Raw genomic sequence first — 27,437 nt, 5'->3', positions numbered from 1 at the left:
AGATTGTCATTGGGCAAGACGGAGTTGTGAACTGAGAGGGGGAATATCCACCACTTCTCTTGGTAGTTATTGTGGCCCTTAATCATCTTGACAATTAGCCTGGCCTCAGTTAAACTTGCTTCTCACAGCTGAAGGACAGGTCTTTTACTGCAGCCTTGGAGCCCCCGAGTACCTGGTATTTCTGCTTAGCTGGTGCTTACATGTTATAACCCAGCGGCTTTGCAGTTCTGGTGGGCTCATCCAGCTGACATCCTTCACAGTGGTGTATTCCCTGCTGCCTTCCAACCACTGTGGTCATTTCTCTGCGTTTGTTCCAGTTCTTCAACACACATCTTAGAAACCAGTTACTGGAACTGTAAGTTTTTATCATTGGTATTTAGAGGTAAAATTCCCTTTATGTCCTCTCTCCATTTTTAGGATTTATGATTAAGAATTGCTTTTTCAGAGGATGATGCTCTGAAGAGAGCTAAGCAGTTTTTCACACATGTTGTTGTGTTTTATGAATATTTCAAACGGTCTGGCTTTCCTTGTAAGGATGACTTGTTTCTGTAATCTTTCGGGTACTCTATAAGAAAAAAAGCACCTTAAGTTCAGAATTTCTTTAAATGGTTTAGCATATTAAGGCAACTACACATTAAGGAGAAGTAATTTTATAAAATATGTACTCGAAATGAGAGGAGTTGTTCCTGACTTAATGTTTCCCATAACTCGATGTATTTTAGAAACAAAGACTGTGGCATTGGTAGCTTTTAGAACAGAATGGATCTACAAAGGCCAGATACAGTGACCCCAGAGGTAAGCAAGGTCTCATGTAGTTTGCAGAGGTGCTGTTTAACTCTTCAGTAGCAGCAAGTTTTTTGCAACTTTGTGTTGCATGAAAGAAAAACTATGAAAATTGATTGTATGCAAATGGATTTCTAACGTTTCTTGAAAAACATAGGTTAAGAACAGGCTCATAGTCTTGAGGGATGAAGCTGTAGAACACACAGTGCTTCATTAAAGTGCCCTAAAAATAAAATACTATTAGTGTAAAATATGATTTTCTTGATGGAGAAGAGATTAATTGTGTATTAGTATCAAAAATCAAAAGAAAGTTTTGGTAGTAATTATCTGTTTGGATTTGGATACCTTCTTTGAAACGATTTTTTTGTATGGGAATGTTTGAAGTGACTGCAAGAGCTGAATGTCCCATTTTTGTCATGTTTCAGTTATTGTAGAGTACTATAAAGAGATATGGAACCTGAAGACAGATCTTAAGGAGCCATATCATCCCTGTGGTCCTTTGAGCATTCCCTAATCTGGAGAGAGATGACTGTCCATTAATTTTTCAGATTCTTGCTGTTCACAGTCTTTACCAATGAAGATGCTGAGTTTGAGCATGCATGCAGAAGACTGCTACCTTCTCCATTTCTTAAATCCAAAGGTGGGAATTTGGGTGCTGTCATGCCAACGTAGCACTCTGGCAAGGCACAACTCTAAACAAAACCATCAGTGGTTTAAGTAGTCATCCAGAAAATGGCTGGCAGCTGATAAAATTCCTGCTGCTGATTTGGGATTTACCCAGGTTGTGTTTAGCGCTGGTGACACCACAGATTGAAATTGCTGGAAAAGACTTGCATTATCCACAAAGTCACTGTGTCGTGCTGATTTGGTTTTCCTCTATATGTCTTGCTATTGTGCCCTTTGCTTCCTGTTTCAGGCTGGTACCTTCCATGCTCATACCCAGCCTTCCCCTTATATCACCCTCATTTCTCTTTTTTCAAATGGTGGCAAATAGAGGGGACGTTTCATGCTAATCCTTCTCCAAATCTTTAAGATAAAAGGAGATACAAAGGGAGACATGGGTGCAAGTTCTGCCTTATGGTCAGCCTCCTCTTCCTCCCTGAGGCTTTTGTCATCAGCTGAGAACTGTTTCAGGGTTGTCACTGGCTCCAGCCCTGCATTTTGGTGTCTAGCACAGAACTGGGAGCCCAGTAAGGGGCTTCTGGAAGCAACCCTAATGCAAAAATGAGTGTCCCACTGACGTTCATTTGTAACATGTTTCTTGATAATACTAAGGGTGTGTACTATTTCAGGGAAGTGATAGGCAAGTCATTTCCATCTCTACTTGTCTCTAGTTATGGCTAAATCAACTTCAACCTTCTTAAACTTGCTTTTAAAAGCCTTCCTCTTCACCTTACCTCCTGTAGTTGTTCCTCAGTTGCTTTCCTGGATGTCCTTTTAATCTTTTTCTTCCAGTTTTCTGAATGCCTTTTGTCCACATTTCCCTTTGCAACCAAATGTCCTCTTAAGCCTCGGTCTGCTGAATCACTGAACCTCTTCAGGTTCTTTCCAAAGTCTCTTATCTTTTTCAAGTGCTCTGAAAAGTCAGTCATTGTTATTTTATTTAAGGATACATATAGGATCTCCATCCTTATATTACATTTTAAGTCTCTCATCTTTGGGCTTCTCACAGCATCTTGTTTCTTTTGGTGGAAGGATCAGGCTACAGTCATTCCCTAGACAGAGAAGTTTGTTGCCCGAATATAATCGGAGCAGCGTTGTAGCCTACCGCAAAAGTAGGTAGGCATCATTTAATTTGCCACAATCCAGAAACCCTGTAGTTAGGTCCAAGTTTTTCATTCTGAAGTAGCTGCCCAACAGAAATAAGCCATCTGATTGCTGGTCTTCTGATGTGAATAAGCCACCTGATTGCTGGTCTTCTGAAATGTGAATACCGTGTGGGTCCCATGAGCAATGCCTACACACAACGGAGGTCCCTATGCAAGAGTCTGTGCTCTGCATGGTCTGGTCAAGATGAGGCATGGCCTCCCAAACTCATTAATGTCTGCCTTGTGCTTTGATCAGCCTGACTTACACTAGATACCATTCTTAAAATTTCATAAATTGGAGTATTTAATTCACTGAGGCTGTCCCACTCTTCATCCTCTCTGGGTTTACCACTTTTGAAATTCTTCAGCCGCATGCTGTGATTTAGGGTTTATATTAGCTGGCATATGCGCTTCCCCATGGCCCTGCGGTTGGGCTGGGTGCTGCACAGGAGCTCATGCTGAATCCCAGATCTCGGAGGAGTGGGGCATTTTGTTCTCCAAAGAGCAACAGGCAGTAAAGGAGATGGTTTAACATTAAAGTTCTGTTTTAAGGAAACAACTTACCTAGATGAACCTGGTGAGCAAAACTTCCAACCTTTCTTATGTTCCAAGGAAGGAAAAAACCCCTCTTTGTGGAAGCGTTTTGCCAGAGACCAAGCTCAGCTGTGAAGATATTTGTAGTTAATTATATCAAAACTGTTTCTTTTAGTAAAAACACAATTTTTGCATGAACTACAATTAAATGGAGTTTGACACTCAAGGACTGGCTTGGATTTTTAAGCAACATAAACAAGAATTGTCTTATTCATGGGAGCAGTGAGGGAAGACTTGCTCACCTCTTGCTTTGGTTGTAGTACATGTAGTGTAAATGTAAAGTAACCCAAATTTTTTACAGCTGTGAATGATTTGTCTTCAGCTTGGATGCTGCTTGGTTAGGTAATTTCCACTAGTAGGGTCAAAATAAAGGTGAGTCTTTAACTTCTGTACCCAACTGGTGCCAGTCTTTCTACCTTTCCATGCATGCTACCAAGGTTTTTTGAGGGTGATAGGTGCCATAAGGAAGGTGATGAAAGTATGATGAAGGAAATATGAGGGGAAGTGGGAACTCATGGGTGTTTGTCCTCATTCATCCACCCTTCTTTGGAAGAGAGGGTGTGCTGTTTCTCTGGAGCATTAGAGTAGGGGAATGCTGACTGTCCTTCTCTTCCCCCTACTCTACAGAGCCCTGGAGGGGCAAAGGAGTGTTGTGGTCATTGCTCTTCAGTAGGGGTTAGGTCATCTCATATAATAAAGATGCAGAGAGGGGACAATGTGCTCATTTTTTAGGAAAAATATTCTTGTGAGCCTTAGAAGGCAAACATTTAATTTTTCCTTGTTTTTACACATTAGTGTTTGGTAGCAGTGCTCCTTACTCTAGCCGAAAGACAGTCTTTGGGGAGGGGGAAAGTAGCCATCTTGAGCTCCACCTTTGGCCAAGGTTGGGAAAAGTGGGAGGTGGCTATTTTAAGTGCTTGACCTACCATTTACATAAGCAATGTTTTGCTAAATTCAAATGTTGTTCTCAATGTCAGGGACCTTTTAATTGCAACCGGTTGCGTAAGGGCATGCATGCATTGGATGGGCAGGCAGTGACGGCAGTCCTCTTACTGCCCTCTGAAATGCTGCTCAACAGGTGGTTTGTGAAGCTGCTTAACAGACACAGCGGGCAACCAACCAACTTACATCCTTTAATAAAAAAAAAAAAAATCAGAACTTTAATTCTAGAAGCCTGTAGCAACTAAATTAAGTTGTCCTTTTAAAAAAATGCGTTCATTCACAGGAATGTTTCTTGCTACACTGCTTTTTCCTTAAGAAGACAAGTTTAAAGTGGGGTTTAAAAAAATATTCCTGGTGAAAATATGTAAAAGTGTTATAACTAAACATGGATCTTGAGTATTGTTTTGGATCTGCTATGTGAAAACCAGTGTGTTAAAACTCATCCATCTGTCTGTCACCCTGCCTCTCCACGTGTATAGGAAGCAGTGCCTGTCAAATATGGATAAAAGAAAATGATGTTCTGGTCTTCAGACTGGGATATTTTCAGCAGAATGAGCGCTGAATTTTTGTTCCGTATTTAAAAGGCCATGCTGATGTCAGTGGTTTGTGCATAAATGCCAAGAAAAAGTTTGCTTTGAGTGAGAGTCATCACCATGACGTTGGGAAACCTTATCGTGCGTGGAGTACTACTGGGATGGGGGATGCAGGGAAAAATCTGCCATTATCCATTAGGATTTTGGTGCTAGCAGGGGAAAGGCTGATTCTTCCTGTTAGCCCACCCTCACACTCATGGGCTTCCTTAAGAAAAGGGCTTTGTAATTATTCACAGTCCTTTATCAGCCTTCTGTGTTTTAAATAAGTTCACTTTGTCTGATGCAGCTTTAAAAAAGGAAAAGGAAAAGTTGTTGGGGTTTCCTCTTTTTTTTTTTTTTTTCATAGAAATCATAACTCACTTGTATGTTTCATTGTGTTTGTGTTCAAGGAACTGAAAGGCAACACCTGCATGTTTTGCAGAAATGAGGAAGGGCTTTGGTGTAATTTCTCTGTGCTGTTGTGGAATCTGAATATTTTGAGGTTATCCAAATCTCTCTAGAAAACTACTTGTCTTTAATGTTCTCTTAAAATAGCACCTTTCTTTTTTTTCTATGCATTTAATTATTTTGAATCAATAACAAGTAAACATTCTGGGTCCTCATGCAGCTGAGGTACCTGAGTATATGGGTTATCTGAAAGCAAAAGCCTTGAGAGAGGAGGCTATAGAAAACTGTGGGCTACTTGCCTGTTTGAACATATGCTTCTCTTCTTGGACCAGGGTCCTGGTTTCTAATAAGCTGCTGAAAACACTGCAGCTTTTGAGCAATCCATGAGATGTTTTTGAGACCTGCTGAATACTTTCCTATTAGAGTTTGCTATTTAGCTACAGGTTTTGCTGCTTTTACTTTTTATTTTTATGACGGGAGATTGCATTGCACATTTTGGGGTGTTTTGTACAGCTGGGAGTCCCTTGACTGGTGCCACAAATGAGTTGACTAGCTTGTTATTAATAACCATTCATTCATTTGCTGTTTAAAAAGACCAGAATATGTCTTTTTAGTAAAATTATAGCATGTGTCATGGGACAGGTAATTCCTAAGAATTTTCCTTTACCTTCTCTTTTGATCTTGGGGAGTTATCATACCATGGCTTAATTTTTCAGTAAATTGGTATGTTAGATCTTGAGGTGTTTGTTAAAGCTCCCGTTCTCATGGAGTCACCAGCTGCTGATCCCAGAGACTGCTGCGTTGCCTCTGCTCTGCTGCGTGGTTTTCCTCAGTGGTGCCCAGACCTGCCTTTGGCAACATTCGTGCTGCTGCTTTTTCTTTTTTAACGATAGCTATTCCCTTCCCTTGCCTCGCAAGCTGGTAGGATGCAGCAGGCGCGGGAGAGCAGGGCTTGGCCGCAGGTTCTCCGTGTGGTTTTGGCAGAGGACCGGCTTTCTTAGCAGCAGATAGGTAACTTTGATCTCCCAGCTCCTCTCAATGTCTTTAGGAAGCTGATGGCATTTCCTCCTAGCCATAACTGGTTTTATCACGCAACTCCTTTTCAGATGGCCTGGCTGTTTACCAGCTGGCACCATCTCTACTTGCAAGCGAACCTTCACTTCAGTTCTCATCACATCATCTTGCCCACTCTGCCCCAGGATCCCCTCCATCTATGTGAATGGCACCACTGTGCTTTGAGAGGAGTTATAATGGGAAAACAATTCCTCCTTGATGCATCTGAGAGAGAAGGAGATGTGATGTCTGCTGTCCTCCTGAAAGTTCACCGTTTAACTCTTGGCACTCCTGCTCCATCTCTAGTTTGTCTGCTGGCTTTTGTTCTTGCCAGTGTAGCACTCACAGCTTTGCAGGCTCTAGAGAGAACCCTGTAAGGAGGTCTGGGCATTTGTGTAACCCTGGCTTTGCAGTGTATCCCTCAAACTTACCCATGCTTATCTAGTTGGGTAGATTCTGCCCCCCGCCCGCCCCCCGCCATGGGGAGGTTTTCATGTGTAATCTCAGGATGAGACCTGGCGGACTCCTGCTCCACCTCCTCCATGTTTAATTATCTTTTCTAAAGTATCACTTTCCCCTGAAGGAAGTTCATGGTGAGATTAGAGAGGAGCATGTGAGAAATCCATGTGGGTTTGTCTCTTCAGAAGTATATCAGTTCTTCCTTCAGCCTGCCTCTTTGTCTTGGGTATCTGGTAAGGTGAGGAGTCTCTTGTACCAACAGCAAGACAGAGGGATCAAAGAGGTTTGATTACTGGATAATGCTTGAAACAAGGAGGCAGGTGAAATTATATTCCCAGGAATGCCTTTTAAGAAAGGATTTTTTTTTTGTTTTCTGGTGTTTATTATTATTTATTTGGATGCTTTTTCTTGTGGAAACTCAGGTGGATTTTGGCTGTCTATGCCCCAGCATGCAAGGAAACTGTGCAAGGAAAACCTTCCTACAATTTTATGAAGTCTAAAGAAATAGTCCAAGCTGACTCTCTTGATTCCATTATCTTTAATTTGACTAAAAGCACTGACATAATCCAGGATGCTCATTTGTTAAAGAAGTCATTGATTAAACCAACGAGATGACAGAGTAGGATAACGATTGAAAAGGTGGTGGTGAAACTTTAAGTGTCTCTCTTTGGAGATCCTCTATCCCGCGAAGGCACATCTGTTGGAGACATCTATGCAATCAAGGTTTATTCCTGGCCTTCTTACAGGCTTGAGAAGTTCTCATTCCTTCTTCACATTCTCCTTGAGGACTTACTTTGTGTGTTCATCAGTGCCCTGTTTTATTTGTGAAGTGTTTGGCTTTCCTGCTGCGGCAGGACATGATGCTGAAGATGCTCAGAAGATCAGGGTGGTGCTGCAGCCCCCAGTCGAAAGCACTGAAGGTTTCTGCAGCACTTCAGGCAGGACCATCAGAAATGCAGGTGACCTGTAAGATCCAGATATTTACCCAAGAAAGTTTATATTTTTCCAAACTCTGATGTACTGCTCTGAGGCTGTGAGCAGGAAGACACTACAGAATGTTATTTTCTGTCTATTGTTGATGGAATTTGGTGGTTTTTCTTCAAGTAAAGAGAAATTTTTTAGTAATTTAAATCTAAGATGGAGAAGCGGGCTGCTCTTCGAGTTTCAGTTTTCTTATCGTCACAAATAAAATCTGTATGTAGATCTCTCATAGGTTTCTAATAAATGCTAATGAGATCTTTTCAGGGAAGGTATTAGGATCAGCTGGTTACAGAAATCCAGAATCCCTGTGCCCTTATGATGTCTTCAGGTCTCAGTAGTAATCAGCAAGAAGTTTCTTTGCAATGAATGAGTGAGTGACATTTAAAGCTCCATCTGTTGCCTACGGTGCAGTGCCTCACGATCTGTTTCAATGGGTGATAGGATGATTAATTTTGGTTCCCATTCATGCCTCATGAAATATTCTCATAGTGGGGAATGACTCCAGCCCTTGCTGAACTGCAGCATGTGTGGTGCTTGTAGGAAGCCTCAGCTGCTGTTTACTCCTAGCTTGTGCTCCGAGAAAGGATCCAGGCTGCGTTTGCATTCACCCACGCAGCTCTGTAGCAGGCTATGCAAAAATACCAGTGACTGTGGTGTACTGACCTGCCTGCTTTTGAGGGATGGCTCCATCAGCAGTGCCACTGCAGCTTGCTTTTCTTTACAGCCCTGTTGTGAACTGAGGACTTGCCTGTCCCTGTAAGTGAGGACCACCTTCTGGTCTCATCGTGAAAGAGTGGTCTGACTACTCCATCTTGCTGTCCTTCAGACTAGCTGTGCTGTGATGCTTGAGCTCATTGCATAATTCTAGCCCAAAATAAACTCACCTGGGAGCCTTGTCCTCGCCTTTGGGGGAGTAGAGGTAAGAATTAAGTAAAACGGAGGTAATGAAGTGCTTCTCCTTGCTGCCCCACAGCACTTTGCCATCCCAGCTCTGCACATTGTCCTTTACTTTGCCCTGCCATGATACAGATTCATGGAGGAGCGTGGCAGGGCTGTGCCTTCATCCTTCCCCTGTATAATGCTCGTGATGTGCCGCAGAGAGTGTTGGTGTCCTGGGTGCTGCTGCACCGAGAACTCCTGCTCCCACCGTCTGCATGGGGTCCTGGGCAAATTTTGGGGCTCCACTAGTACAGGCTGGTGAAATCTTTTCAAGAGGATAAGCGGAATATAGATGGTAATGTGGAGGGTTTTTTTCTCCTCACCTAATACTTTCTGCTTATATTTCAGCCATCTAGCATGCTGCAGATTAAAACCAACTAAATCTTAGGTGCTCTGAGGGTGCACTTCTTTCACTTCATTCTGCTTTACACACAGAATACGCTGCTTTTATCCTGGCACTGCAGTCGTATACTGCAGTAGCTTGTTTCTATTAATAGCTCTGATCTCACCGTCTCTTAGTGTTTCAGTGAGTTTTGACATTTTTCGGAAGTTGAAGCCCCACTGGAAAAGAGTGCCTTGGCTGCCCAGCCACCGTGCCTGGCTAGCAGAGGGGACGCCAGCACTGCTGCTGGCACTGGGTGGGCAAAAGCAGGCAGTTCCTGGCGGGGGGGACTCAATTCACAACTGAGCGACACTTAACGCAAGTTCTCCTTCCAGAATAAACCACTGCAAACGCTCCCTCGGCTGCGCTTGAAGTGAGCAGTCACTCCTTGCTTCATTTCCAGGCTGGTTTCAAGCAAAGTGAAGGCAGTGGTTTTTAGAAACGGCGTTTCATGGCTTTGAAGCCTGCCCGCACGGTGCTCCTGACATGCTAAAGTAATTTCTGCCAGCAACAACCTGGTACTTGAAGGCTTTGCAAAACACAGGAAAACTTTTAAAAATCAGGAGCTGTTGCCAGACAGCAAGGGCAGCCCCCAGGAAATAAAGTCAGAATAAACATGATTGGTTTTTTTTTTGCTTCTGCCCAGGGAAGAAGGCAACTGGAAACAATGCTTAGAGGGGCAGGACCATAACACACGCTTGCTTGGCATCCTGCGACTCATGCTGTGCCGGGATGGTGCTGGTTCAGCAGGGTGGGATGGGGTTGTCTCTGCTGGCAGCAGCCGAGAGCCTGGGGATGCTGAGCACTGGCTCCTGCTTTTGTATTTATTTTTTTGTGTGTTCTCAAAGGCTGGTGTGCTGCTATTGGCAGAATCTGTCTGGAGGGCAACGCTTGCATGCCAGTAATTAGAAAGCAAACTCATTAGCTAGAAATAAAGCCCAAGTCCAGAGAGGATGGGAGTTGGGGGCGAGAAGATGAGTCAATGGTTTCTGGAAAGCACTGGCCGGGGAGGTTCAGCCGCAGCCATCCAGAGGAGTGTCCCCTCCCTGGTGTGCAGAGATTTGGAAAGGCACCAGGGACTATAGAGTTACTGGAGGAGCTGAAATGCTCTTTTACCGGGGTTTTGTGCACTCTGTCTCCTAAGCGCTCTCTGTTGCAGACATGTGGCGGTACGTCTATAGTTCGTATACTGTTGGGGCTGGGACGGTGTGTGTGCTGCTTTTCTTCCTCCAGCCTTGACCAGATGCTTATTCCCAGTGTTTTGCAGCAGATTTGGGGAGGTTGATGCAATTTCTTCTTTCAAGCCAAAGGGAATTGCTGAGTAAAGAGGATCAGGGTGGCTGGGAAGGAGCTGTGCAAAAGCTGTGGAACTCGCTCCGTGCCAGAGGGAGGGAGGTCTTGAGGAAAATGTTTCATGCACTTTCCATTTTTAGGTGATGTTGTATTTAAAATGTGAGGGAAGCAGTTTTCTGTGCTGCTTAAATTAAAAAAAAAAAAAAAAGTCTGGGAACAGCTTTTGATTAAAAAAACCCAAAAAACACCAGACTAGTTTGGGAATATTTTTAAAGTTCAGCCTAAGTAAAGGTTATACTGAAACAAGATTTGAATTTAAATCTTTGTTTCAAATATCCCGTGTCCGTCTCATACTGAAATTTTGTGTTAACGTACATTTTAGTGTGTTTTCAGGACTGAATACTTCTATATTTTAGTCTCTTAAGGGCTTGCGTGAAAATGCTGTATCAGAGATGGGGAAGAAAATATGGTTCTTACTGTTGGTTTTATTTAAATATGTATGCACGTATTTAAGTAGTATCACCTTCCCCTAATTCTGTCCCAAAACGCTCAGTACTTGTAGAGACGTTATTTTCCATTTTGGAGCCTAGAAGAAACTCAACATATGACTGATCTGATAATGTGTTTATCTACAGCCTTTATGTGAAATGATTTTAATGTCAAACATTTTTTTGTAGAAAACGCACCCTTGCTTTCAGGTTTGAGCTTCTATGTTTATTTACAGCAAATGCATTTAACAGCTTAAATGTATTTAAGAAGACTTCCATTCAGCAGTGTTATGGGCAAGCTGTGAGATGTCAAATTTACAATCACAACCACGCGGCAGCTCTGTGCCGGCAATCGATGGGGCTAGAATGCTTTAGGTCTTAATTAACGTACAACATGCAGGCAGTCTTTGATGCATAGCCATGTTTTATTTATTTTGGGAGGGAAAAACCAGCAGAGTGTTTCTAACTTGGTATAAAAATATAATGGTAACTTGACCGTGGAGGGGGAAAAAAAACCACAACACAACACAACACAAATCCATACATGCCTAGGTTAAAAAAAAAATTTCTCCTGTTTTCTCCTTCTGTTCCTGCAAGGAAGGAAAAGGCAGGGAGAACATGAGACAGTTTATTATTCATAATCGCAATCTTGTCTTCTAATTCATGGGCTTGGCATTTCTCATTAAAACTCTGAATATAGTCTTTGTGCTTTTGCTAACGTCATGAATCTGATTGTATTAATATGTTCTCAAGGCAGAACCTATAAAAGCAATTTTCTAGTCTACCATAAAATATTCATAAGAATACAGGCTTTTTTGTTTTGATGATGTGTTCATTAAGCAGAGAAGGTTTTATTGTTTTCGGGAGGGCTCTGTAGGTCAGAAGCACTCGCCGCTTCTGTGGGGAACTCATGGCATTTCAAATAGCGGGTTTTTTTGAGACTGAAATAGTAAGAGTCGAGGATGACGCAGCCTCTGCTGAGACTCTGAATGGGAATTGTGGTCGTGATCTTTGCAGCTGGCGCCCTGTGCCCGCGCGTCGGGCATTTCGGGGGGGGGATGAGTCCCTCCTGATGGGAAAGGGGAGGTTTGTCAAGTTTTCTTGGGACCATTATCCAGCACGGTGCAAGTCAAGGCTCTTATTTAGGGAGTAAAGCGGGAGTCATTTATCACAAGACAGACAAAAGTAGTAATGATCACAAGTTGTAGTGTATTCCTTCTGGCTGAAACTGAATTTATTTTAACGTGTTGAAAGTTTTTATTTTCTGCTTTTAGGAAACACAGTGTTTGGATCATGAAGGTGCGTATAGGAGAATGCACGTGAATTTCAAGGAAAATAGCATTTAGCCTAAATAGCGTTGACAAATTCAGTGAGCTGTATTGAAGATAAACAGATTTACGTGGAGACTGGGTAAGCGGGAGTGAGTGACTGCTACCTCTGTATTAGTAACGCTGACCTTTAGTCCACATGTGAAAAGATGGGAGATGTTATTGCCAGGTGCTCAGAGATCTTTGGCTGGACATAAAAATAGTCAGTGCATTTAAAACGCTTGTGATTCACAGAGACCGCTGTGCTGTTTGGCTTACTGACTCATTGGGTTTGATCCTCTAGGATTAACTGTTTTGAGCTCTCCTGGAGCTTTGGGGGCTATAAAGTTGCATTAAATCATACTCAAGATTATCTTTGGGGAGTTTTGGAGCCCTGGGGTATTTGTCTGTAAATTTGGGGAGAGGGGGGAGTAATAGGAGAGCTCCAGCATTGCTGTGCTTGTTTTCGTATCCATCACTTGCCTGGACATCATTTCCATGTGGATCCCATCATGTATTGCTCATGGTCAGGTGTGCCTACGTCCTTATGTTGGGGCTATCACTATCGGTTTGATTCAGTAGAGTAAGATCAAGCTGAGTGGTCCAGTTCTGTTTTGGCTTCTTTTAATGCTGGATCTAATTCGTTCTGGAAAGCTGCTGTCGCTGGTGAAATGGTGTGGCAGCCCATGTAGTTCCTCCAGATTTGCCACCCGATAAAAATGCTGCTATTCCAGGAATAATCACAGTGTGTCTTTTGTAACATACAGTAATTACATTAGTAACGCTAGGGATATAATATACATATGCAGACGGTTAAAATGGACTTTTGATAGCCACAGTGCTTCATATTCTTGAAGGTGGATTGCTTTTGGGTGGGCTGCTTTTTGGTTGTGACCGAATAGCTGCAAGTACCTAGTTTGCATTAGGGCTCTCTTGTTTTTTTCTTTTAAATTTTTTAAATTCTCTCCCCATTTTCAGTAAAGATCCAACATAGTAATGGGATTTTTGCTGGCATGGAAACTTTCCTCTCTCCTACTTTTCCAGGACACACATCCCTTTTTCCACAGTCCTTGGGACAGACACCTGATGGTTTCAGACTGCGTTTCTTGCCCCATACACTGTGCTGCTGGGGCAGGTACATTATGGATATAGGGTTGTTCACGGGTTGCCTGAGCTTGAGCAGTGCTGGAGGAATCCAAAATGTTGTTCTGTCACCCTGGAATACTGAAATCCTGGATCTAATTTAAAGCGCCGCATCTAAGATGAGAAGTTTCTGAAGCGATAGTCCGTGAAACGAGATAGACTCCGCAGGGCTGGTTTTGAACTGTCAGCTCCCACTCGCGTGCTGGGAAAATGGATGAAGGTTTTTTTCTGTGTGAGCAGCTTCAGCAGTTGCCATAGGGATGATCCGTGGGCAGGAATGGGAAGGGGCTGACCACCGTACTAACCATGTAGGAAAGCATCGGCCATTCCCAGGGATGGCTTTGGAACATGTTGTTTAGGTGGGTTTGCATGATTATCTATAGGTGAGAGCGTGGTGTTCTCCCTGAAATCCCTGGCTGTGGCTTGGCAACCTGCAGTGAGGAATCCCAGCTCTGGTCCCGTGGGGGAGAGAGGAGAGCAGGGGAAAGGCCACAGGAAGGAAAACAGTAGGGAAGTGAAAGGAAGAGCTTGTGGGTTGAAAAATAGCATCACTTCCAGTAAATGTGACCTTTTGCAGAAAATGTTTCCATCCAACAAAAAAGGTCTCCTCCTCCCCAGCATAAGCTGGGCGTAGGGAGGGGGGAGCGTGCCGCTCTCACATGCGTAGTGTGCTCCTGCAGCCTGCTTTGGTGGGGTCAGAACAGGAGGCACCCTGTGGATGCGGGCAGGACCTGCCCGCAGGGTGTTGGATAGGAGGGATGGCATGGCAGGGCACCAGTTGTCTCCTGTGGCCTTGGGCTTGGTGGGCAGGCAGGTAGTGTTGCTTTCCCAGCCTCGGAGGAGTGTTTAGGCATCCAGGGTTTTTGGAGGAACAACGTACTGTGGGGTACAGGAAACCACGACCCCTTTTCTCCAGAAACTTTAAGGAGTCCAACTCAGATAATTTTGTATCTATAGGCACCTCCCCTTTTTTTTTTTTTCATCTTTACTTTCAAATAAAAGCAATGGAATTTTTTTACTGTGCTTTCCATTTCCTACACTAACTATATTTCCCTAATAAACTATCTTTCTCTGCTTTTGAAGAAGTGATGATGTTCTCCATGAAATTGGACTTGTGTAGACCGAGCAAAATTTCTACATTCGCTTCTTAGTACGTGATACTTTTTTTGTTTAGTTGGTTTTTTTTATTCCCGCCCCCCCTCAGCTCCAGCAGCATTGACCTGGCTGTACCTTTTAAAACCCCACCACTTTGCTCAGCATCCCCCTTTCCAAGGAGCTGCCTTCTAGCATGGAGTTGCCTTTCTTGTGGTCCCTGCCCCTGCATTGTGGCTTCCCGCTTGGCAATGCATTTGGGTTTACGTGGGGCCACCTTACAAAACACCCCAGATTTTTCTGAATTACTCCACTTTTTATTATTTTCTTTTTGTGTGCATCTGTGCTTCATTTAGGTTCAGATTTTACCAGCATCAATTTCTTATGCATTGGTTACTGGAAAAAATAAATAAATGGATAGCATTTGGGGAAAACCCTATTAAAACTCTTCCTCTGGGATTCGTGAGACTGGTGTCCTGATAGGTTGTAATGTTATGTGTGGGCATTTGCCGCCTATTGCTGTGGCTCTCTCCGGGGCATGGCACAGAAGGGTGACAGCGAAGTGGCTTGTGTGACCAGGCTGCATGCTGTACTCAGCCTCTCACTTATTTCTAACAATTTACAGTTGATTTCTGGTGACCTCTGAGGACATGCCACTTGGAAGAACACAGTCAACTTGTTCTGCACTCCTGTCTCACGTTCTTGAAGAGGTGGCTGAAATCAGACCTAGGGTTTAATGATCAGGCTTGAAGTGAAATACGGGTTTAATTTTGTATATAATGGAAGTTCCTCTTCAAGTAGTGTTTCCATGGGTGGCATACAGGTGGTGAAAGCTGGCAGTCCCTCTTAGTAAAAATTTTCCTTAAGCCTTTTGCAGTTCCTAAATGTTTTCCATGCTTTTTCCTTTTGAATTAAGGTTTACTTCACTAGCTAATTCATTTGTAGGCAGTGAGAAATTAGCTTTTGCATAATAAAACTGCCTTTGCTTTAGCTTTGGAAGGATGCCTGTCCTTTTGGGGCTGGTCTTGTGGTGGCTTATACTGATGGTTTTGTAGTAGGTGGCATCTCTACCCCATGAGATCTCATAGCTTTCCCTAGACATATGCAGGAGCCCTGCAGGCTCCTGGGCAAACCCTGCGTAACCCTTTCATGTGGAGTAGGTGTTATAGCAGATGTGTGACTGATGGCTGCAGTGATGCTGCTGATGCTCCCTCTGAACCGTGCACAAACACATCTTAAATATTAAAAAAAAACCCACTAGATAAAACAAACTTCAACCAACCAAGGGAAAAAACCCACTTTCATTTTCCGATTTTGTTGAAGCTTAATTTTTTTGAAGGGTTAGCCTCTTTTCTTCTGCAGATGATGTTTATTCAAAGGTATCAGAAGAGTGCCCTGCAGAGAGGTGCATTAAATGTGGCAAATGTACGGAGTACGTGTGAAATGCAGAACTGTAATTCAGGTGGAATTTAGAAATTTTTAGTCATTCATGGGATGGTGGTAATTTTTTTTTACCGAGCTGAGTTCAGTTATTGCAAAGGTATTTTTTGTAGATGTCTGTTGCTGCCCTTTTTTACAACGAGCGCCTTGTCTTCAGGGAGATGCTTTTTATGTAAGTAAAGAACTGATACTTACTACACAGATAATCAAGATGATAGCTTTCTCTTTTTTTTAGTTCTCTAAGCATACCTCTCTTGATACACATTGCTGTTCATTACCTTAGACTTGGTTGTGCTTCAGGTTTGACCCACTTGGAGTTTGGAGGACAGAGGCAAGTTTTCTCATAGTCACCATTTGGGCACCTGCTTCCTATCAACGCTTGCTCTGCAGCGTCCCCACGCTACCTGTGACATGTGTTTACACCTTTCTGGTGGTTGCAGTGAGGAAGTCTAGTCTGTCACTGAAGCACTTAACATTTTTTCCTAGATACTTCGTTACCCATTTGCTTTTGGCTAAGCTCCTTTCCAAAACTGGTCATAAAGGATACAGCGCATAGTGTTTTTCTGCATAAGTTTCTTAGTGTGATCCTTGTGTTCCTGACCATAGGAGTCCATAGGATCTGTCACAAGTCAAGATTGATCCTTTCTGTGAAGTCTTAGATTAACCTCTATCCTTCTTCAAGTGATGCTAGAAGAGCAGAACAGAGGTGTGTTTTGAAATAGGTAGAATGGTATCAAGAAGGGTCACGCATGATGTGTTGAAGTCCTTTGCTTTTAGAAAATGCATGTATTTGTAGGCAGTGGTGGCTGGAGGAAAACTTCTTGAACTCTGAATTCCTGTAGTGCTTTTTTAGCATTTCAAAAATGGTTCGAGTTAAATGGTGCTGTTGTAGATTAAATCTGTGATTCCTCAAGGACTTTGCTGGACACAGTAAGAGAACCAGATCCCTGTGCAAAAGGGGAATACACTTATCCCTCCTCTTGTGTTTTCACATTGTAGTTGATGTGACCACAGCACTGCCCTTGCAAGTTGCACCAACTTCAGTCCCGATGGATCTGCGCTTGGACCACCAGTTTTCCATGCCTGTGACGGAGCCGACGCTGCGGGAACAGCAGCTCCAGCAGGAGCTCCTGGCACTCAAGCAAAAACAGCAGATCCAGAGACAGATCCTCATCGCTGAGTTCCAGCGGCAGCACGAGCAGCTCTCGCGGCAGCACGAGGCCCAGCTGCACGAGCACATCAAAGTAAGTGACGGGCAGCCCTGCCTTGGGTGGGGTGCAAAAGCATCCCCTCACCAGGAGGAGATGCACAAACTGATTTATTTTGGGTGTGGAGATACTGTGCTGTACTTGGTAACCCCTGTTTAAAGAATGATCTTTTGTAAAGGGATGTGAGCACCAAGATTTAAAAGGGGGACAGGGTAGAGGAGAGGAAGCAAGGTAAGCTGGTGCCATGTTAAACATTTTATTCACCCATCTGCATGTGTGCAGACATCCTGTGCCGCGCTGCAAACAGGTGGCTTGCTTTCCCTGCGCTTGGGAAATTTCAGTAGAACTTAACACAACAGGAGGGCTTAGGTTACCTGTTACTAATATCATATATCTGGGAGTAGAATGGTATACAAAACTGCTCGCTGGTTATATGATGTCAGCGCAAGGTGCAAACCAAATGTTTGGACCTTAGTGTCTTTACAGGAACAGGAAACACAGGCGCAGCAGGTGCAGGTAGGTCTGGACACCAGGAGGTTTTTCAGGGTTGCACAGTGTAAGTTAGGCACCAGCCAGGTGCTTTGTGCTGCTCTGTTGCACAGGATGGAGAGGAAACGTAATACGCAGTGTAAGTAGGAAGTACAGTTTAGAAGATGGCTGTTGCATAGTGAAAACATTAGACATTATATAAATATTTCACAGTGATAGACTATTGCTATGGTAACATAAGCTTTCAGAATTGCTAATATGCTCTCTTTTCAAAGGGAGATTAGCGCTGCACATGGTAAATAGCGTTAATGTAATATTAAAAAGCAACCTCAATTCAACCTTATATAACTTTCATTTTAATACAAAATACATGTCAGAGTGGGGAAGATAGGATTAAAAGTTAATGGTGTATTATTTACAGAGTTTTCAAACTCAGATATGAGCCTGGGTTTGTAAGAACAGTTGCTGTTTGAAGACTGATTAATGGCAAATGCCTCTGTCCTTAGTGGGTCCTCTTTGTTCTCTTCAGGACAAAGGTGCGAGGGGTGCATGCATGGGAATACATTTATCTATGTATGCATAGTAAGTGTGTATATGTGTGTACATGTATGTAGTTATGTATGTACACACGTGTCTATATGTATGCATTTCTGCACGAATAGCACAAGAGCAGTTACAGCATCTGTGGTTCACGTAGTACGTTCAAGAGGAGAGGATGGTAAATACCTGTAACAAATATTTCCCTTATTTTCTTGTAATTGCATGTGCCTTTAGATACCTCTCTATTAAAAATGAGAAAGGGTCGTTCAGATCTGATGGACAAGCTCTGCTCTAGGTACTGATGGTAGGAACATATTTGCTTTTGTTTATGTTAAAGCTATGACTGATTCTGGTAGAAGTCTGTGTTAAAATTAGATCTCAACTGCCTTCTCAGAAGGCAGTTAGCCCAGTATATCTAGACCATTAGGTAATGAAGTTCTTCCTCCAATATGTAAGCTTGGCTAGATGAAAAACTTAAAATAGGAATGATACAATCTTGTACGAAAAAGGATGACCTGCAAGGTGATCTCCTGTAGTAGTAAGTGTGTCATTGTGCCCAGAATTGCTTTAAAAATAAAACAGCACATTATTGAAATAAACCCGTGATATCTTACAAATAAAATAAACCCTAAACCATACACTAACGTGTCATTATGATCTGCTTTTTTTTGGGAAAACATACTTCTTATCTTTGTGTTCATAATTCAGCCCACATTTAGATGGCACTTAGATTAAACCAACTTTCAGAAACTGGCAGCTGTGTTAAGTGCAGTGACTATAGGTGCAGGGAAGCTATTATTTAGTCCAGAGAACTAAAATTTATAACCTCCTCTTTGGACTTCGAACTTCAAGCTGTTCAGCTCTATTTATGGCTCATGAAAAAAGCAGGGGGAATGTTAAAGCAAATAAGAAACTTCTATCACGTCTACGTGAAACACTAGTGTTTGAACAGTGAATTTTGGTATAGAGGTAGTCCTAACTGAAGATACAGAGCTCTCTTCGGAGGAGTTCGGGTGCATTTTAAAAAATCAGCTGTTCAAGGTGCGTAGTAAATGTCCCATGTGCATGCACACATGCCACACTGCTCCAAGCGTGCACAGGAGGGCTTGCTCTTGCATGTACATTGGATCAAGTAAATGCTTCCTACTGCTTCTGTCCTCATCTTTTAATGCCATGGCAGGGAGCACGCAGCATGCTAACTTGCGTGTTTTGTGAAAGGTCTAAGACAGGACATGTCTCCAGCGTGGGGAGGAGCAGGAGTGGGGATGCAGTCTATCATCTTTTCTGTTTACTCCAACACTGAAGCTTTAGACTAAATGCATGAAGGAAACAGCAAATTCTTAACATCCTCTTTGGGAGCTCAGAATAAGTTAGCTTCGTTTGATGATTGGCTTATGGTGTCACTGAGGAGATTAAGAATTACATTAGTCTCTTGTCGCCAAAGCAAAGTGTTTGATATGCAGAAATAGTTTAGACTGAGTGATGGAGATTATTCAGCTGAAAGTGTTTTGTAGCCTGAGTTTACAGTACGGTAACATAAGTGTCACGAGTCCATCGCTTTTACAAACCTCTATTCGCAAGTTTCTTCCTCAGGTGGAGATGAAGTCTCACTTCAGGTAAGAAAAGGCTTTGGAACCTAAACTTAGCCAGATTTCTGTTGATTAAGATTATATGTAATGACTAGAGTGATCTTGTAGCACGCTGTACTGCTGCATCAGGTTTGGCGCTTGGACGTCTTCAGTGTCTTCCCTGACATTGGGGTTTTTTGAGAAAGCAAGCTTCCAACAGCTATTGCAAGGTCATTGTGCATCTTGCAAGCTTACTTCCTTTCCAAAAATGCAGGGCTCCTGCAGTTTGGTTAGGATTTTCAGCATCAGAATAATCTCAAAATCTAATCAAACAAACCAAAAATTAAACACACAAATGTCAAAGCTCTAAACTTACCTCTGATGTCAAACAAAATGGCAGTTCTTTGACTTTCTCCCTGGCACTGGTTTCCCTGGAGGTGATCAGGGCCTGCATTAATCATAGTATTAAATCCTGCAATTGCTTTGTAAACTGTTGTTGCAAAGTGGGAAGAATTTCTGCATCTTACTATGTTTTGCATGCCTAGCACTATCTAGAATCAATTAATTTGGATTTTTTTCATTACAGCCTAACATCCACCATTTTGATCAACAAGTGCAAAACATTTATTTGTTCATCTGTTTGTGTACTTGAGCAGCAATTTCTGTGCTTTATCCCATCTCATGCCTGTTTCTAATTCCTTTTGCTTACAATTCTTACCTAGACTGTAAGCATATTTTGGATATAGCAGACCAGCGCCTGGGTACAGTTATATATGCAGAGCAAGCATTGCATTGGATCCCTCTTATGGCAAGACGTTCAGGTTCAAGTGCCTTTACGCTCTTCCTTATAGATGTTGAATAGTTTTGTCGACAGGAATTTAGTGGCTGGACATCTGCTGCTAAGAGTAAAAAAATATTTTTGATGCATTTCTGAAGCAGCTTTTGTATCCAAAGAGGGGGGAATCTGTATTTTGGACAGACGTACGTACAGCCAGCATTGCTGAGTTACAGCCAACAGCACTTTGAATATTTTAAAGAGCTTACTCATTTTAAATGTTTAAACCCTTAGCTAGTACAACAGGAATCACATTTTGTGTTTTTCTTTCTTCTGTTGCTTTGGTGTTGGTGCGAACAGAGGAACTGTTCTGACTCAATGTTAATTAAGAGCGGGGGATACCTCCCCCTCCCACCCCCCAAACAAAGCACTAGGTTAAGAAACATCTTAAGGTCTTTTTAAGTTAAAGAAATTTGGCTTGAAAAATGCTGGCACATGTCTCTTGTTTCTCCATTCAAGTAGATAACTTTCTGCTATTAAAATCTGAAATTTTGGTATTTTCCAGAATTTGGTTTTATTCCAGCAGCGCAAATTTAATCATCTGATCTGGCACAAGAGGAGAAGATGGGATGGTAGCAGTCCTTCTGCTAGCACATGCAATCCCTTCCCAATTCCCCCCCGAGCAGTCCTTGCTTTTATAGACATTGTATTTTGGAAGGAATGGCCTCCACATAAAGGTGGCAAATTCCAGAAGTTCATGTGATTTGGACAGCCAGGCTAGGAGTGACATAATATTTGTGGAAGGGAATTGTAATGGACGCAGTTAGAGCTCAGTGCACGGAGGGAGTGGGATCATTGCACGTGGGGAATAACGAGAAAACCCTGACATGTTTAGGGAAAATAAGATGAGCCTTATGAAGACTTCACACCATATGGAAATAGAGAAAACTGTCTTTCACAACTACAGCGCAGCTTTGCAGATTGCTGAGGCTTTACATCCGAAAGCAGTGCAGGAAAGGAAGCCGCAGCTGGTGAGCACTGGAGGCTGCTGCAGGCTGGCTGGAGGCAGAGGCGATGGCTCCTCTCTCCTGTAGCCACTTACCTTCAGCAAGACGGCTTTTCCACTTAAGCATGCCTTGCCAGATGTGTAACAATATTTATAGTCTTCAAATCTGCCTTCCTAACCAAAACCAAGGATGGAATAAGGAGTCTGGTGCCTGGGCCGTTGCCGGTGAGATGGTGGAAAGCCTTTCTGCAGGTCCCAGTGTGAGCTTTGATTGACCTTTGATTGCAAAGGAATTGGCACTGAATTTTTCCCTTTGTGAGTCACTCATTCCCAGCCAAGATCAGCTGAAGGTAACCGAAAGCTTTTCCATTTGCCTTCTGGTCAAGGGCCACAGAGAGATGATTGAATAGGGGCAGGATCTGCGTTTTGGCAGGGCGAGAGGCACCTTGGGCACTGTGAGCTCAGCAGAGAAGTGAAGGACATGGTGGGTAATGCGGTTCATCTCTTCCATCCCTGCACTGCCTGAGCTTGGAGCAGGGCTCTTCCCAGCTCTGGCTGTTTTATAGCTAAAGCCGGAAACTTATTCAGGATGCTGACGCACGTCAGCGTTGGCACATGACAGCAGACACCAGAAGAATCCTGATGGTGATGGGATGGCAACACAGGCAAGCAGCTTAAGCCTCACAGCTCCTCGTGGACCTGAAATCCTAATCTGGAGGCACGCAAAGATGTTAATTCTGGTATGCAATGCTCTTCCTGGCTTTCCTGTCATCTGAGAAAAGAGTATTTGTGTGCATCAGTAGCAGAGGGAATGCTAGTCTGTACATGCAACGTATACTGGATGGTCAGAGAAGTCATGGGTTTGCATATAAGCAGCAACAGCGAAAGGAGCTTTGTAACGATGTTTGAGGAGTAATTCTGAAATTGTTTTCTTTTTATTAACACAGTGATTTCCTACGCCTAACAGTATGCTATGCTGCTTAATGGCTTTATGCCAATAAATAAAAATATGTGGAATGTTTTCAGACACTGGCTTTATATATATAGCAATGTTCAGATAAAGCCTGAGGAGATGGTTTTGTTAGTTTTTGCTGGTTTCAGATTACTTTTTTTTCATCAACGTAGCTTCAGAGCCCTGATTGAGAAGTGGTAATGCATCCAAGGTGTTAGACCCTTGTTCAGAGACATGGAGTGAAACTCTGGCCATTCCTTGTTTTAGTTTTGGGGAGTAAAAGTCATTCAGGGAATCTTCCGAACAGATTTTGCAATGCTGTAAAGAAAACACAATTTTTTTCTACAGATACCTAGACTTAGTAGGTGTCATGCCAATGGTAAGGTAGGAAACTGCTCTTTGCTTTCATTTGGAGCCTCCTGCCCTTAGAATAGCAGGTTTCCTTGCAGGATAGCTTGTTGGGCACAAATCACGTCGTGTTTTAGTGTGGCTGCTTTCAGTGTAGCCTTGACAAGTGCCTAGAGCCTCTTTTTGGTAGCCTCTAGGCTAGCTTTTTTCAAATCTGTTGATGGGGTTGGTGTCATATGCTTCTCTCTCTTGCAGCTGTGCTGGGGGGCACCTTCCCCATGCCACCAGGCTGGGGATGCTGAAGGTGGCCACCTTGGTTCTGGCAAAGCATGCCCCTTCCCCCTGTGTCCTGCTCCTCACACTGGACTCTGGAAGGGCAAACTTCCATTTTACCCCCTGTGCCCCGGCTCCCATTGCTGAGCACGTCTGCTCCATCGTTCCTGCCTGCAGCAGCCAGCAGAGGGACTCCCTCTGCTCAGTTTTGTGCCTCTCTCCTATAGAGCGCCCGTTCCTCACAGCCTGCATCATTTTCAAGAGAAACTTAAAAAGCCTGGAGATACCAGGTGTCCGCCTCTGTATTCTGACATGATAGGATTATTCATCTTAGAAAACTGCAGCTGGGTACAGACGGTGGTAAAAAACCAGACTGAACATTTTGTGCCTTGTTACTACTCAAATGCATTGTACTGTGCTCCCTTGCTATTTCTAGACAGTTTCCTGTTCTTTTTCAGTAACCTTGCCTCATTTTTCTGGTACACAGAGCTGACTCCAAGACTTAAACCTGGATCCTGCAAAACTTAACTTCTGATGGAAGTCACCATGGGGAAAGCTTTTGTAAGATCAGTGTGTTTGCTCTCTTTAAAGGGTGGGGGTGACCTTCCTCAGCCTCAAAGTCAAGATCTTTTCCAAGAATGGTGAGGACAAATCTGCACACAGAGGTGGGGATTGTGTCACCAAATTCACATAGCAGCTTGGACACCTGTAAGCCCCATCTCTCGATTGAAGTAGGCAACTACCTGAAAGGAGGTTGTAGTGAGATGGGTGTCAGTGTCTTCTCCCAGGTTACTAGTGATGTGAGGGAATGGCCTCAAGTTGCACCAGGGAAGGGTTAGATTGGATAGTAGGAAAAAATTTCTTCACCAAAAGGGTTGTCAAGCACAGGAACAGGCTGCCCAGGGAAGTGGTGGTGTCACCTTCCCTGGAGGTATTTAAAAGACATGTGGATGTGATGCTTAGGGACATAGTTTAGTGGTGAACTGGCAGCGTTAGGTTAACAGTGAGACTTGCTGATCTTAAAGGTCGTTTCCAACCTAAACGATTCTATGATTCATGCAACAGGCTGTGTTAACCTGGGCATCTTCCTACCTAGTGTTGGTGGTTTCTGGACTGAGGCTGGATTGCTCAGCCAGGAAGACTGTCTACCCTGATCCTTAGAGACCTACTTTAAACCTGGTAAAAGAAGCACAATTCCTTTTGGCTTCTTCTGAGATGGGCCATGGTTTGTAGGCAGGAAGGAGCAAAATGAGAACTCCTCATTTTTCCAGGTTAGAGATGCAAAAACCTCAATCAAAAGTGAAGTGTCAGATCTCACTGCAGCCACTGGACATGGCGGCATTCATCCTGTGAATCCCTGTACTGGTGCCCAGAGTCCGCTGGTACAGCTAGCCTTGTCCTCCTTGCACCATGACTCATATATCTTTGCTCTGGTCTTCACAGCTTTCCAGCAGAATGCAGAGGTTTTCTGACCCATCAGTGATGGGCATGAAAATGCTTGTTGTCCCTGAGCTTGGTGGCGGCTCCGTGTTCCTTTGGTGAAGCCAAAGAAGAGATGTTGACCCAGTGTGTTTTCTTGTTACTTAATCTCCTGTAGTTGAACTTAAATTGGGCGGACTTTTGGGTATTCTGAAGGCTGAATGTCTGACGTAAATGGCAGAAATGGCAGAGTTCACTGGCTGACAAACATACAGGGTCTTTTTTTGGTAGCACATGCTTACTTTTTCTCTGGCGTCCAAAGAGCTTTTGAAGTGATCAAATTTCTGTTCTTTCATCCTTTATAGCATGAGTTTGTCTGCCAGTAAAATATGTGTGGGGCACAGTGATTATTTTTTTTTTAAAGTTAGAAGCCTTACAGTCTCTATTCAATTTGGAATTTCAAAATAAACAGCAGAAGAAGGATTATTTTGCAGTTCACACCTCTGACTTTCCAAGTCCAATTTTATCTTATTTTTGAACTAGATAAAATAGAGTAGAAGTAGTCAAAGAGAACACGTAGAGAATCAGGGAAAGAGTAAAGAAATACCCAAGTGAATCTTGCTGTTATACCAGGAATATTGACCTGTATGCCATCACTGATAAATTAACATTCATAAACTTGTGAGTCCTGTTGCTGCATATGGTCTCTTAACAAAATGCAGCTCTTCTATGGGAGAATGAAGTTGCACTTAAAATGTAAATCATGTTGTGAATAACTGCGCTCATGTACACACAATACAAACAACATTGTTGCATTAATCTCTATGTTTAAGTTCCCTGATCTACTGGTGGCAGTGTGTAAAAATGACAAATATTTGGTATTTTCAATGCTGACATGTTACCTTTAAAAACGATGCTTCTGCTGCACTTGCACAAGCATCAGATGATGTTGGACATTCATTTTCAGCATGCAGCCTTCCTCCAGGCACTGCAGGTGCCGGGGCTGTCACTGCCTCATATCAGATGACAAGCAGCACTTTGCAGTCCACTTCACCGCGTGCCTGCCCTCTGTCAAATGGAGCCGAACCCGAAATCAGGCTGCCATGGGTCAGCAGCCATGCTGCCAGTAGTGGTACTCCATCCTCACGGGTTTTTTTTCCTGCCTTTTTTTTCCCCTCAGTTGTTTGAGAATCCCAGCAGGAGCACTCTGGGGAGGTCTCCCATCCCCGCCAGCTTTCTGGTTCGGTTGCTTCTCTTTCATGCAGGTGATGGGGAATGGTTGGATCAGTGGATACAGCCATACTCCTCCTTTTCTTTATTCATACTTCCTTCTCTGAAATGACCAAAACCCAGTGGTGGCTCCTCCAGCTGCTCCCATTACAGGATCTATGTCCTACATCTCTGCTCCTGATCCTGATTTTAGCATAACATTCCCATTCCAGCTCCTCTGCTCCTTGCACCCTGAAAAAGTTCACAGAGATGTAATTACTCTGCTGAGGACTGAGGTCTGATCACTTATGGCATGATAAAGTCTTATTTAGCATTAAACATCTGGGGCTTCTTCCTTTACAGGACAATTTATACAGTTCCTTGATCTACAAAGATTCCTTACTGCCGTCCATGGTCAGATGGACATTCCCTGCCCCTTGTGCCCCTTGGCCTGGACAGGCGGGAGAGCTGGGCTGAGGGGAATGTGATGAAATTCAACAAAAGCAAGTGCAAGGTCCTGCACGTGGGGAGGAACAACCCCATGCACCAGTATGGGTTGGGGGCTGAACTACTGGAAGGAGGCTATGATGAGAAGGACCTGGGTGTGCTGGTGGACAACAAGCTGACCCTGAGCCAGCAACGTGCCCTTGTGGCCAAGAAGGCCAACAATATCCTGGGCTGCATTAAAAGGAGTGTGGCCAGGAGGTTGAGAGAGGTTATCCTCCCCCTCTACTCTGCCATAGTGAGACCACATTTGGAGTACTGTGTCCAGTTTTGGGCCCCCCAGTTTAAGAAGGGCACGGAACTACTCAAGTAAATCCAGTGGAGAGCTACGAAGATGATCAGGGGACTGGAGCATCTCCCTTATGAGGAAAAGCTGGGAGACTGGGTCTGTTCATCCTGGAGAAGAGAAGTCTGAGGGGGATCTCATCAATACTTAAAAATATCTAAAGGGTGGGTGTCAGGAAGATGGGACTGGACTCTCTTCAGTGGTGCCCAACGACAGGACAAGGGGCAGTGGGCACAGGTTGGAACACAGGAAGTTCCACCTCAATATGAGAAAAAAGTTCTTTCCTGTGAGGGTGCCAGAGCAGTGGCACAGGCTGCCCAGGGAGGCTGTGGAGTTTCCTTCTCTGGAGACATTCAAAAGCTGCCTGGATGTGTTTCTGTGCCCCCTGCTCTAGGTGTGCCTGCTCAAGCAGGGGGGTTGGACGAGATGATCTTGAGAGGTCCCTTCCAACCCCTACCATTCTGTGTGCAATGTGTACAAGTTTGTCCTTCAGTAACGAGCATGTAAAGCACGGCAAAGGCAAATGCAAAGGAGTTTTCCTCACCTCTAGAAGGGAAAATGGGAAGAGGAACTGAACATGCTGGATACCACAGATGCTTTCTAGAAAGGGTCTCGGAAACTCTGCGTCTGTAGAAAGGGTGAAAACTAGACTGGTGTGGCAGTCAGGAAGGAAAAGGCACATACAAATCCATTGCCAGTGCTATACCTTTGCAGATATTCAAGGCTTAGAGGGACGAAGCTGCTGTGCAAACTTTCAGCCATTTAGGAGAGGTGAGCAATAATGGGATGGAAAGGAAACTGGGATACAAAATTATGTATCGGTATATAAGCTGCTAATCTAATAGCATGGGATCTCTTCACCTAGAGCTGGTGATGAGGGAATATAACCATCGTTCCTTTTCCTGGAGACATTTGAGCCTCATAAACTTGAACACTAGACATTCTCAGTAGGATATGTCTAACCAAGATCAGTCCCTTGCCCAGGAAGCTGTTGGCTGGAAGGATCATTTCCCTGTGTAGCAAAGAGATGCTGGCCACAGGAGCTTTTGGCACGAGACTGCCTGCTGTCAGCCTGCCTGATAGCTGGAAGAGGGCACACAGAATATATGTTCAGCTGCTGATGTGTCCAAGAAAAAAGATGATTGATATTCATTTTTCTGAGCTGTGCTTTCAGAT

General features: G+C 43.6%; 1 protein-coding gene across 8 annotated transcripts in view; it reads left to right on the top strand.

The window, feature by feature from the left end:
- The window catches only part of HDAC4 (histone deacetylase 4), a 266,018-nt gene that overhangs the window by 126,053 nt on the left and 112,528 nt on the right, over nucleotides 1-27,437 (top strand). For 7 of the 8 annotated variants that reach the window (XM_064452203.1, XM_064452202.1, XM_064452205.1 and 4 more), the window contains one exon: nucleotides 16,684-16,928. In XM_064452203.1, coding sequence (XP_064308273.1) covers nucleotides 16,684-16,928 — 245 coding nt within the window. Of the gene's footprint in view, nucleotides 1-11,976; nucleotides 12,113-16,683; nucleotides 16,929-27,437 lie in introns of all 8 variants that reach the window. The other variant, XM_064452206.1, reaches the window with a different exon arrangement.

Source organism: Phalacrocorax carbo, chromosome 5, assembly GCF_963921805.1.
Source record: "Phalacrocorax carbo chromosome 5, bPhaCar2.1, whole genome shotgun sequence".
In the NCBI taxonomy this organism is placed as follows: domain Eukaryota; kingdom Metazoa; phylum Chordata; class Aves; order Suliformes; family Phalacrocoracidae; genus Phalacrocorax; species Phalacrocorax carbo.
The sequence above is the reverse complement of the archived record's forward strand: the minus strand, read 5'-3'. Positions and strand labels throughout refer to the sequence as shown.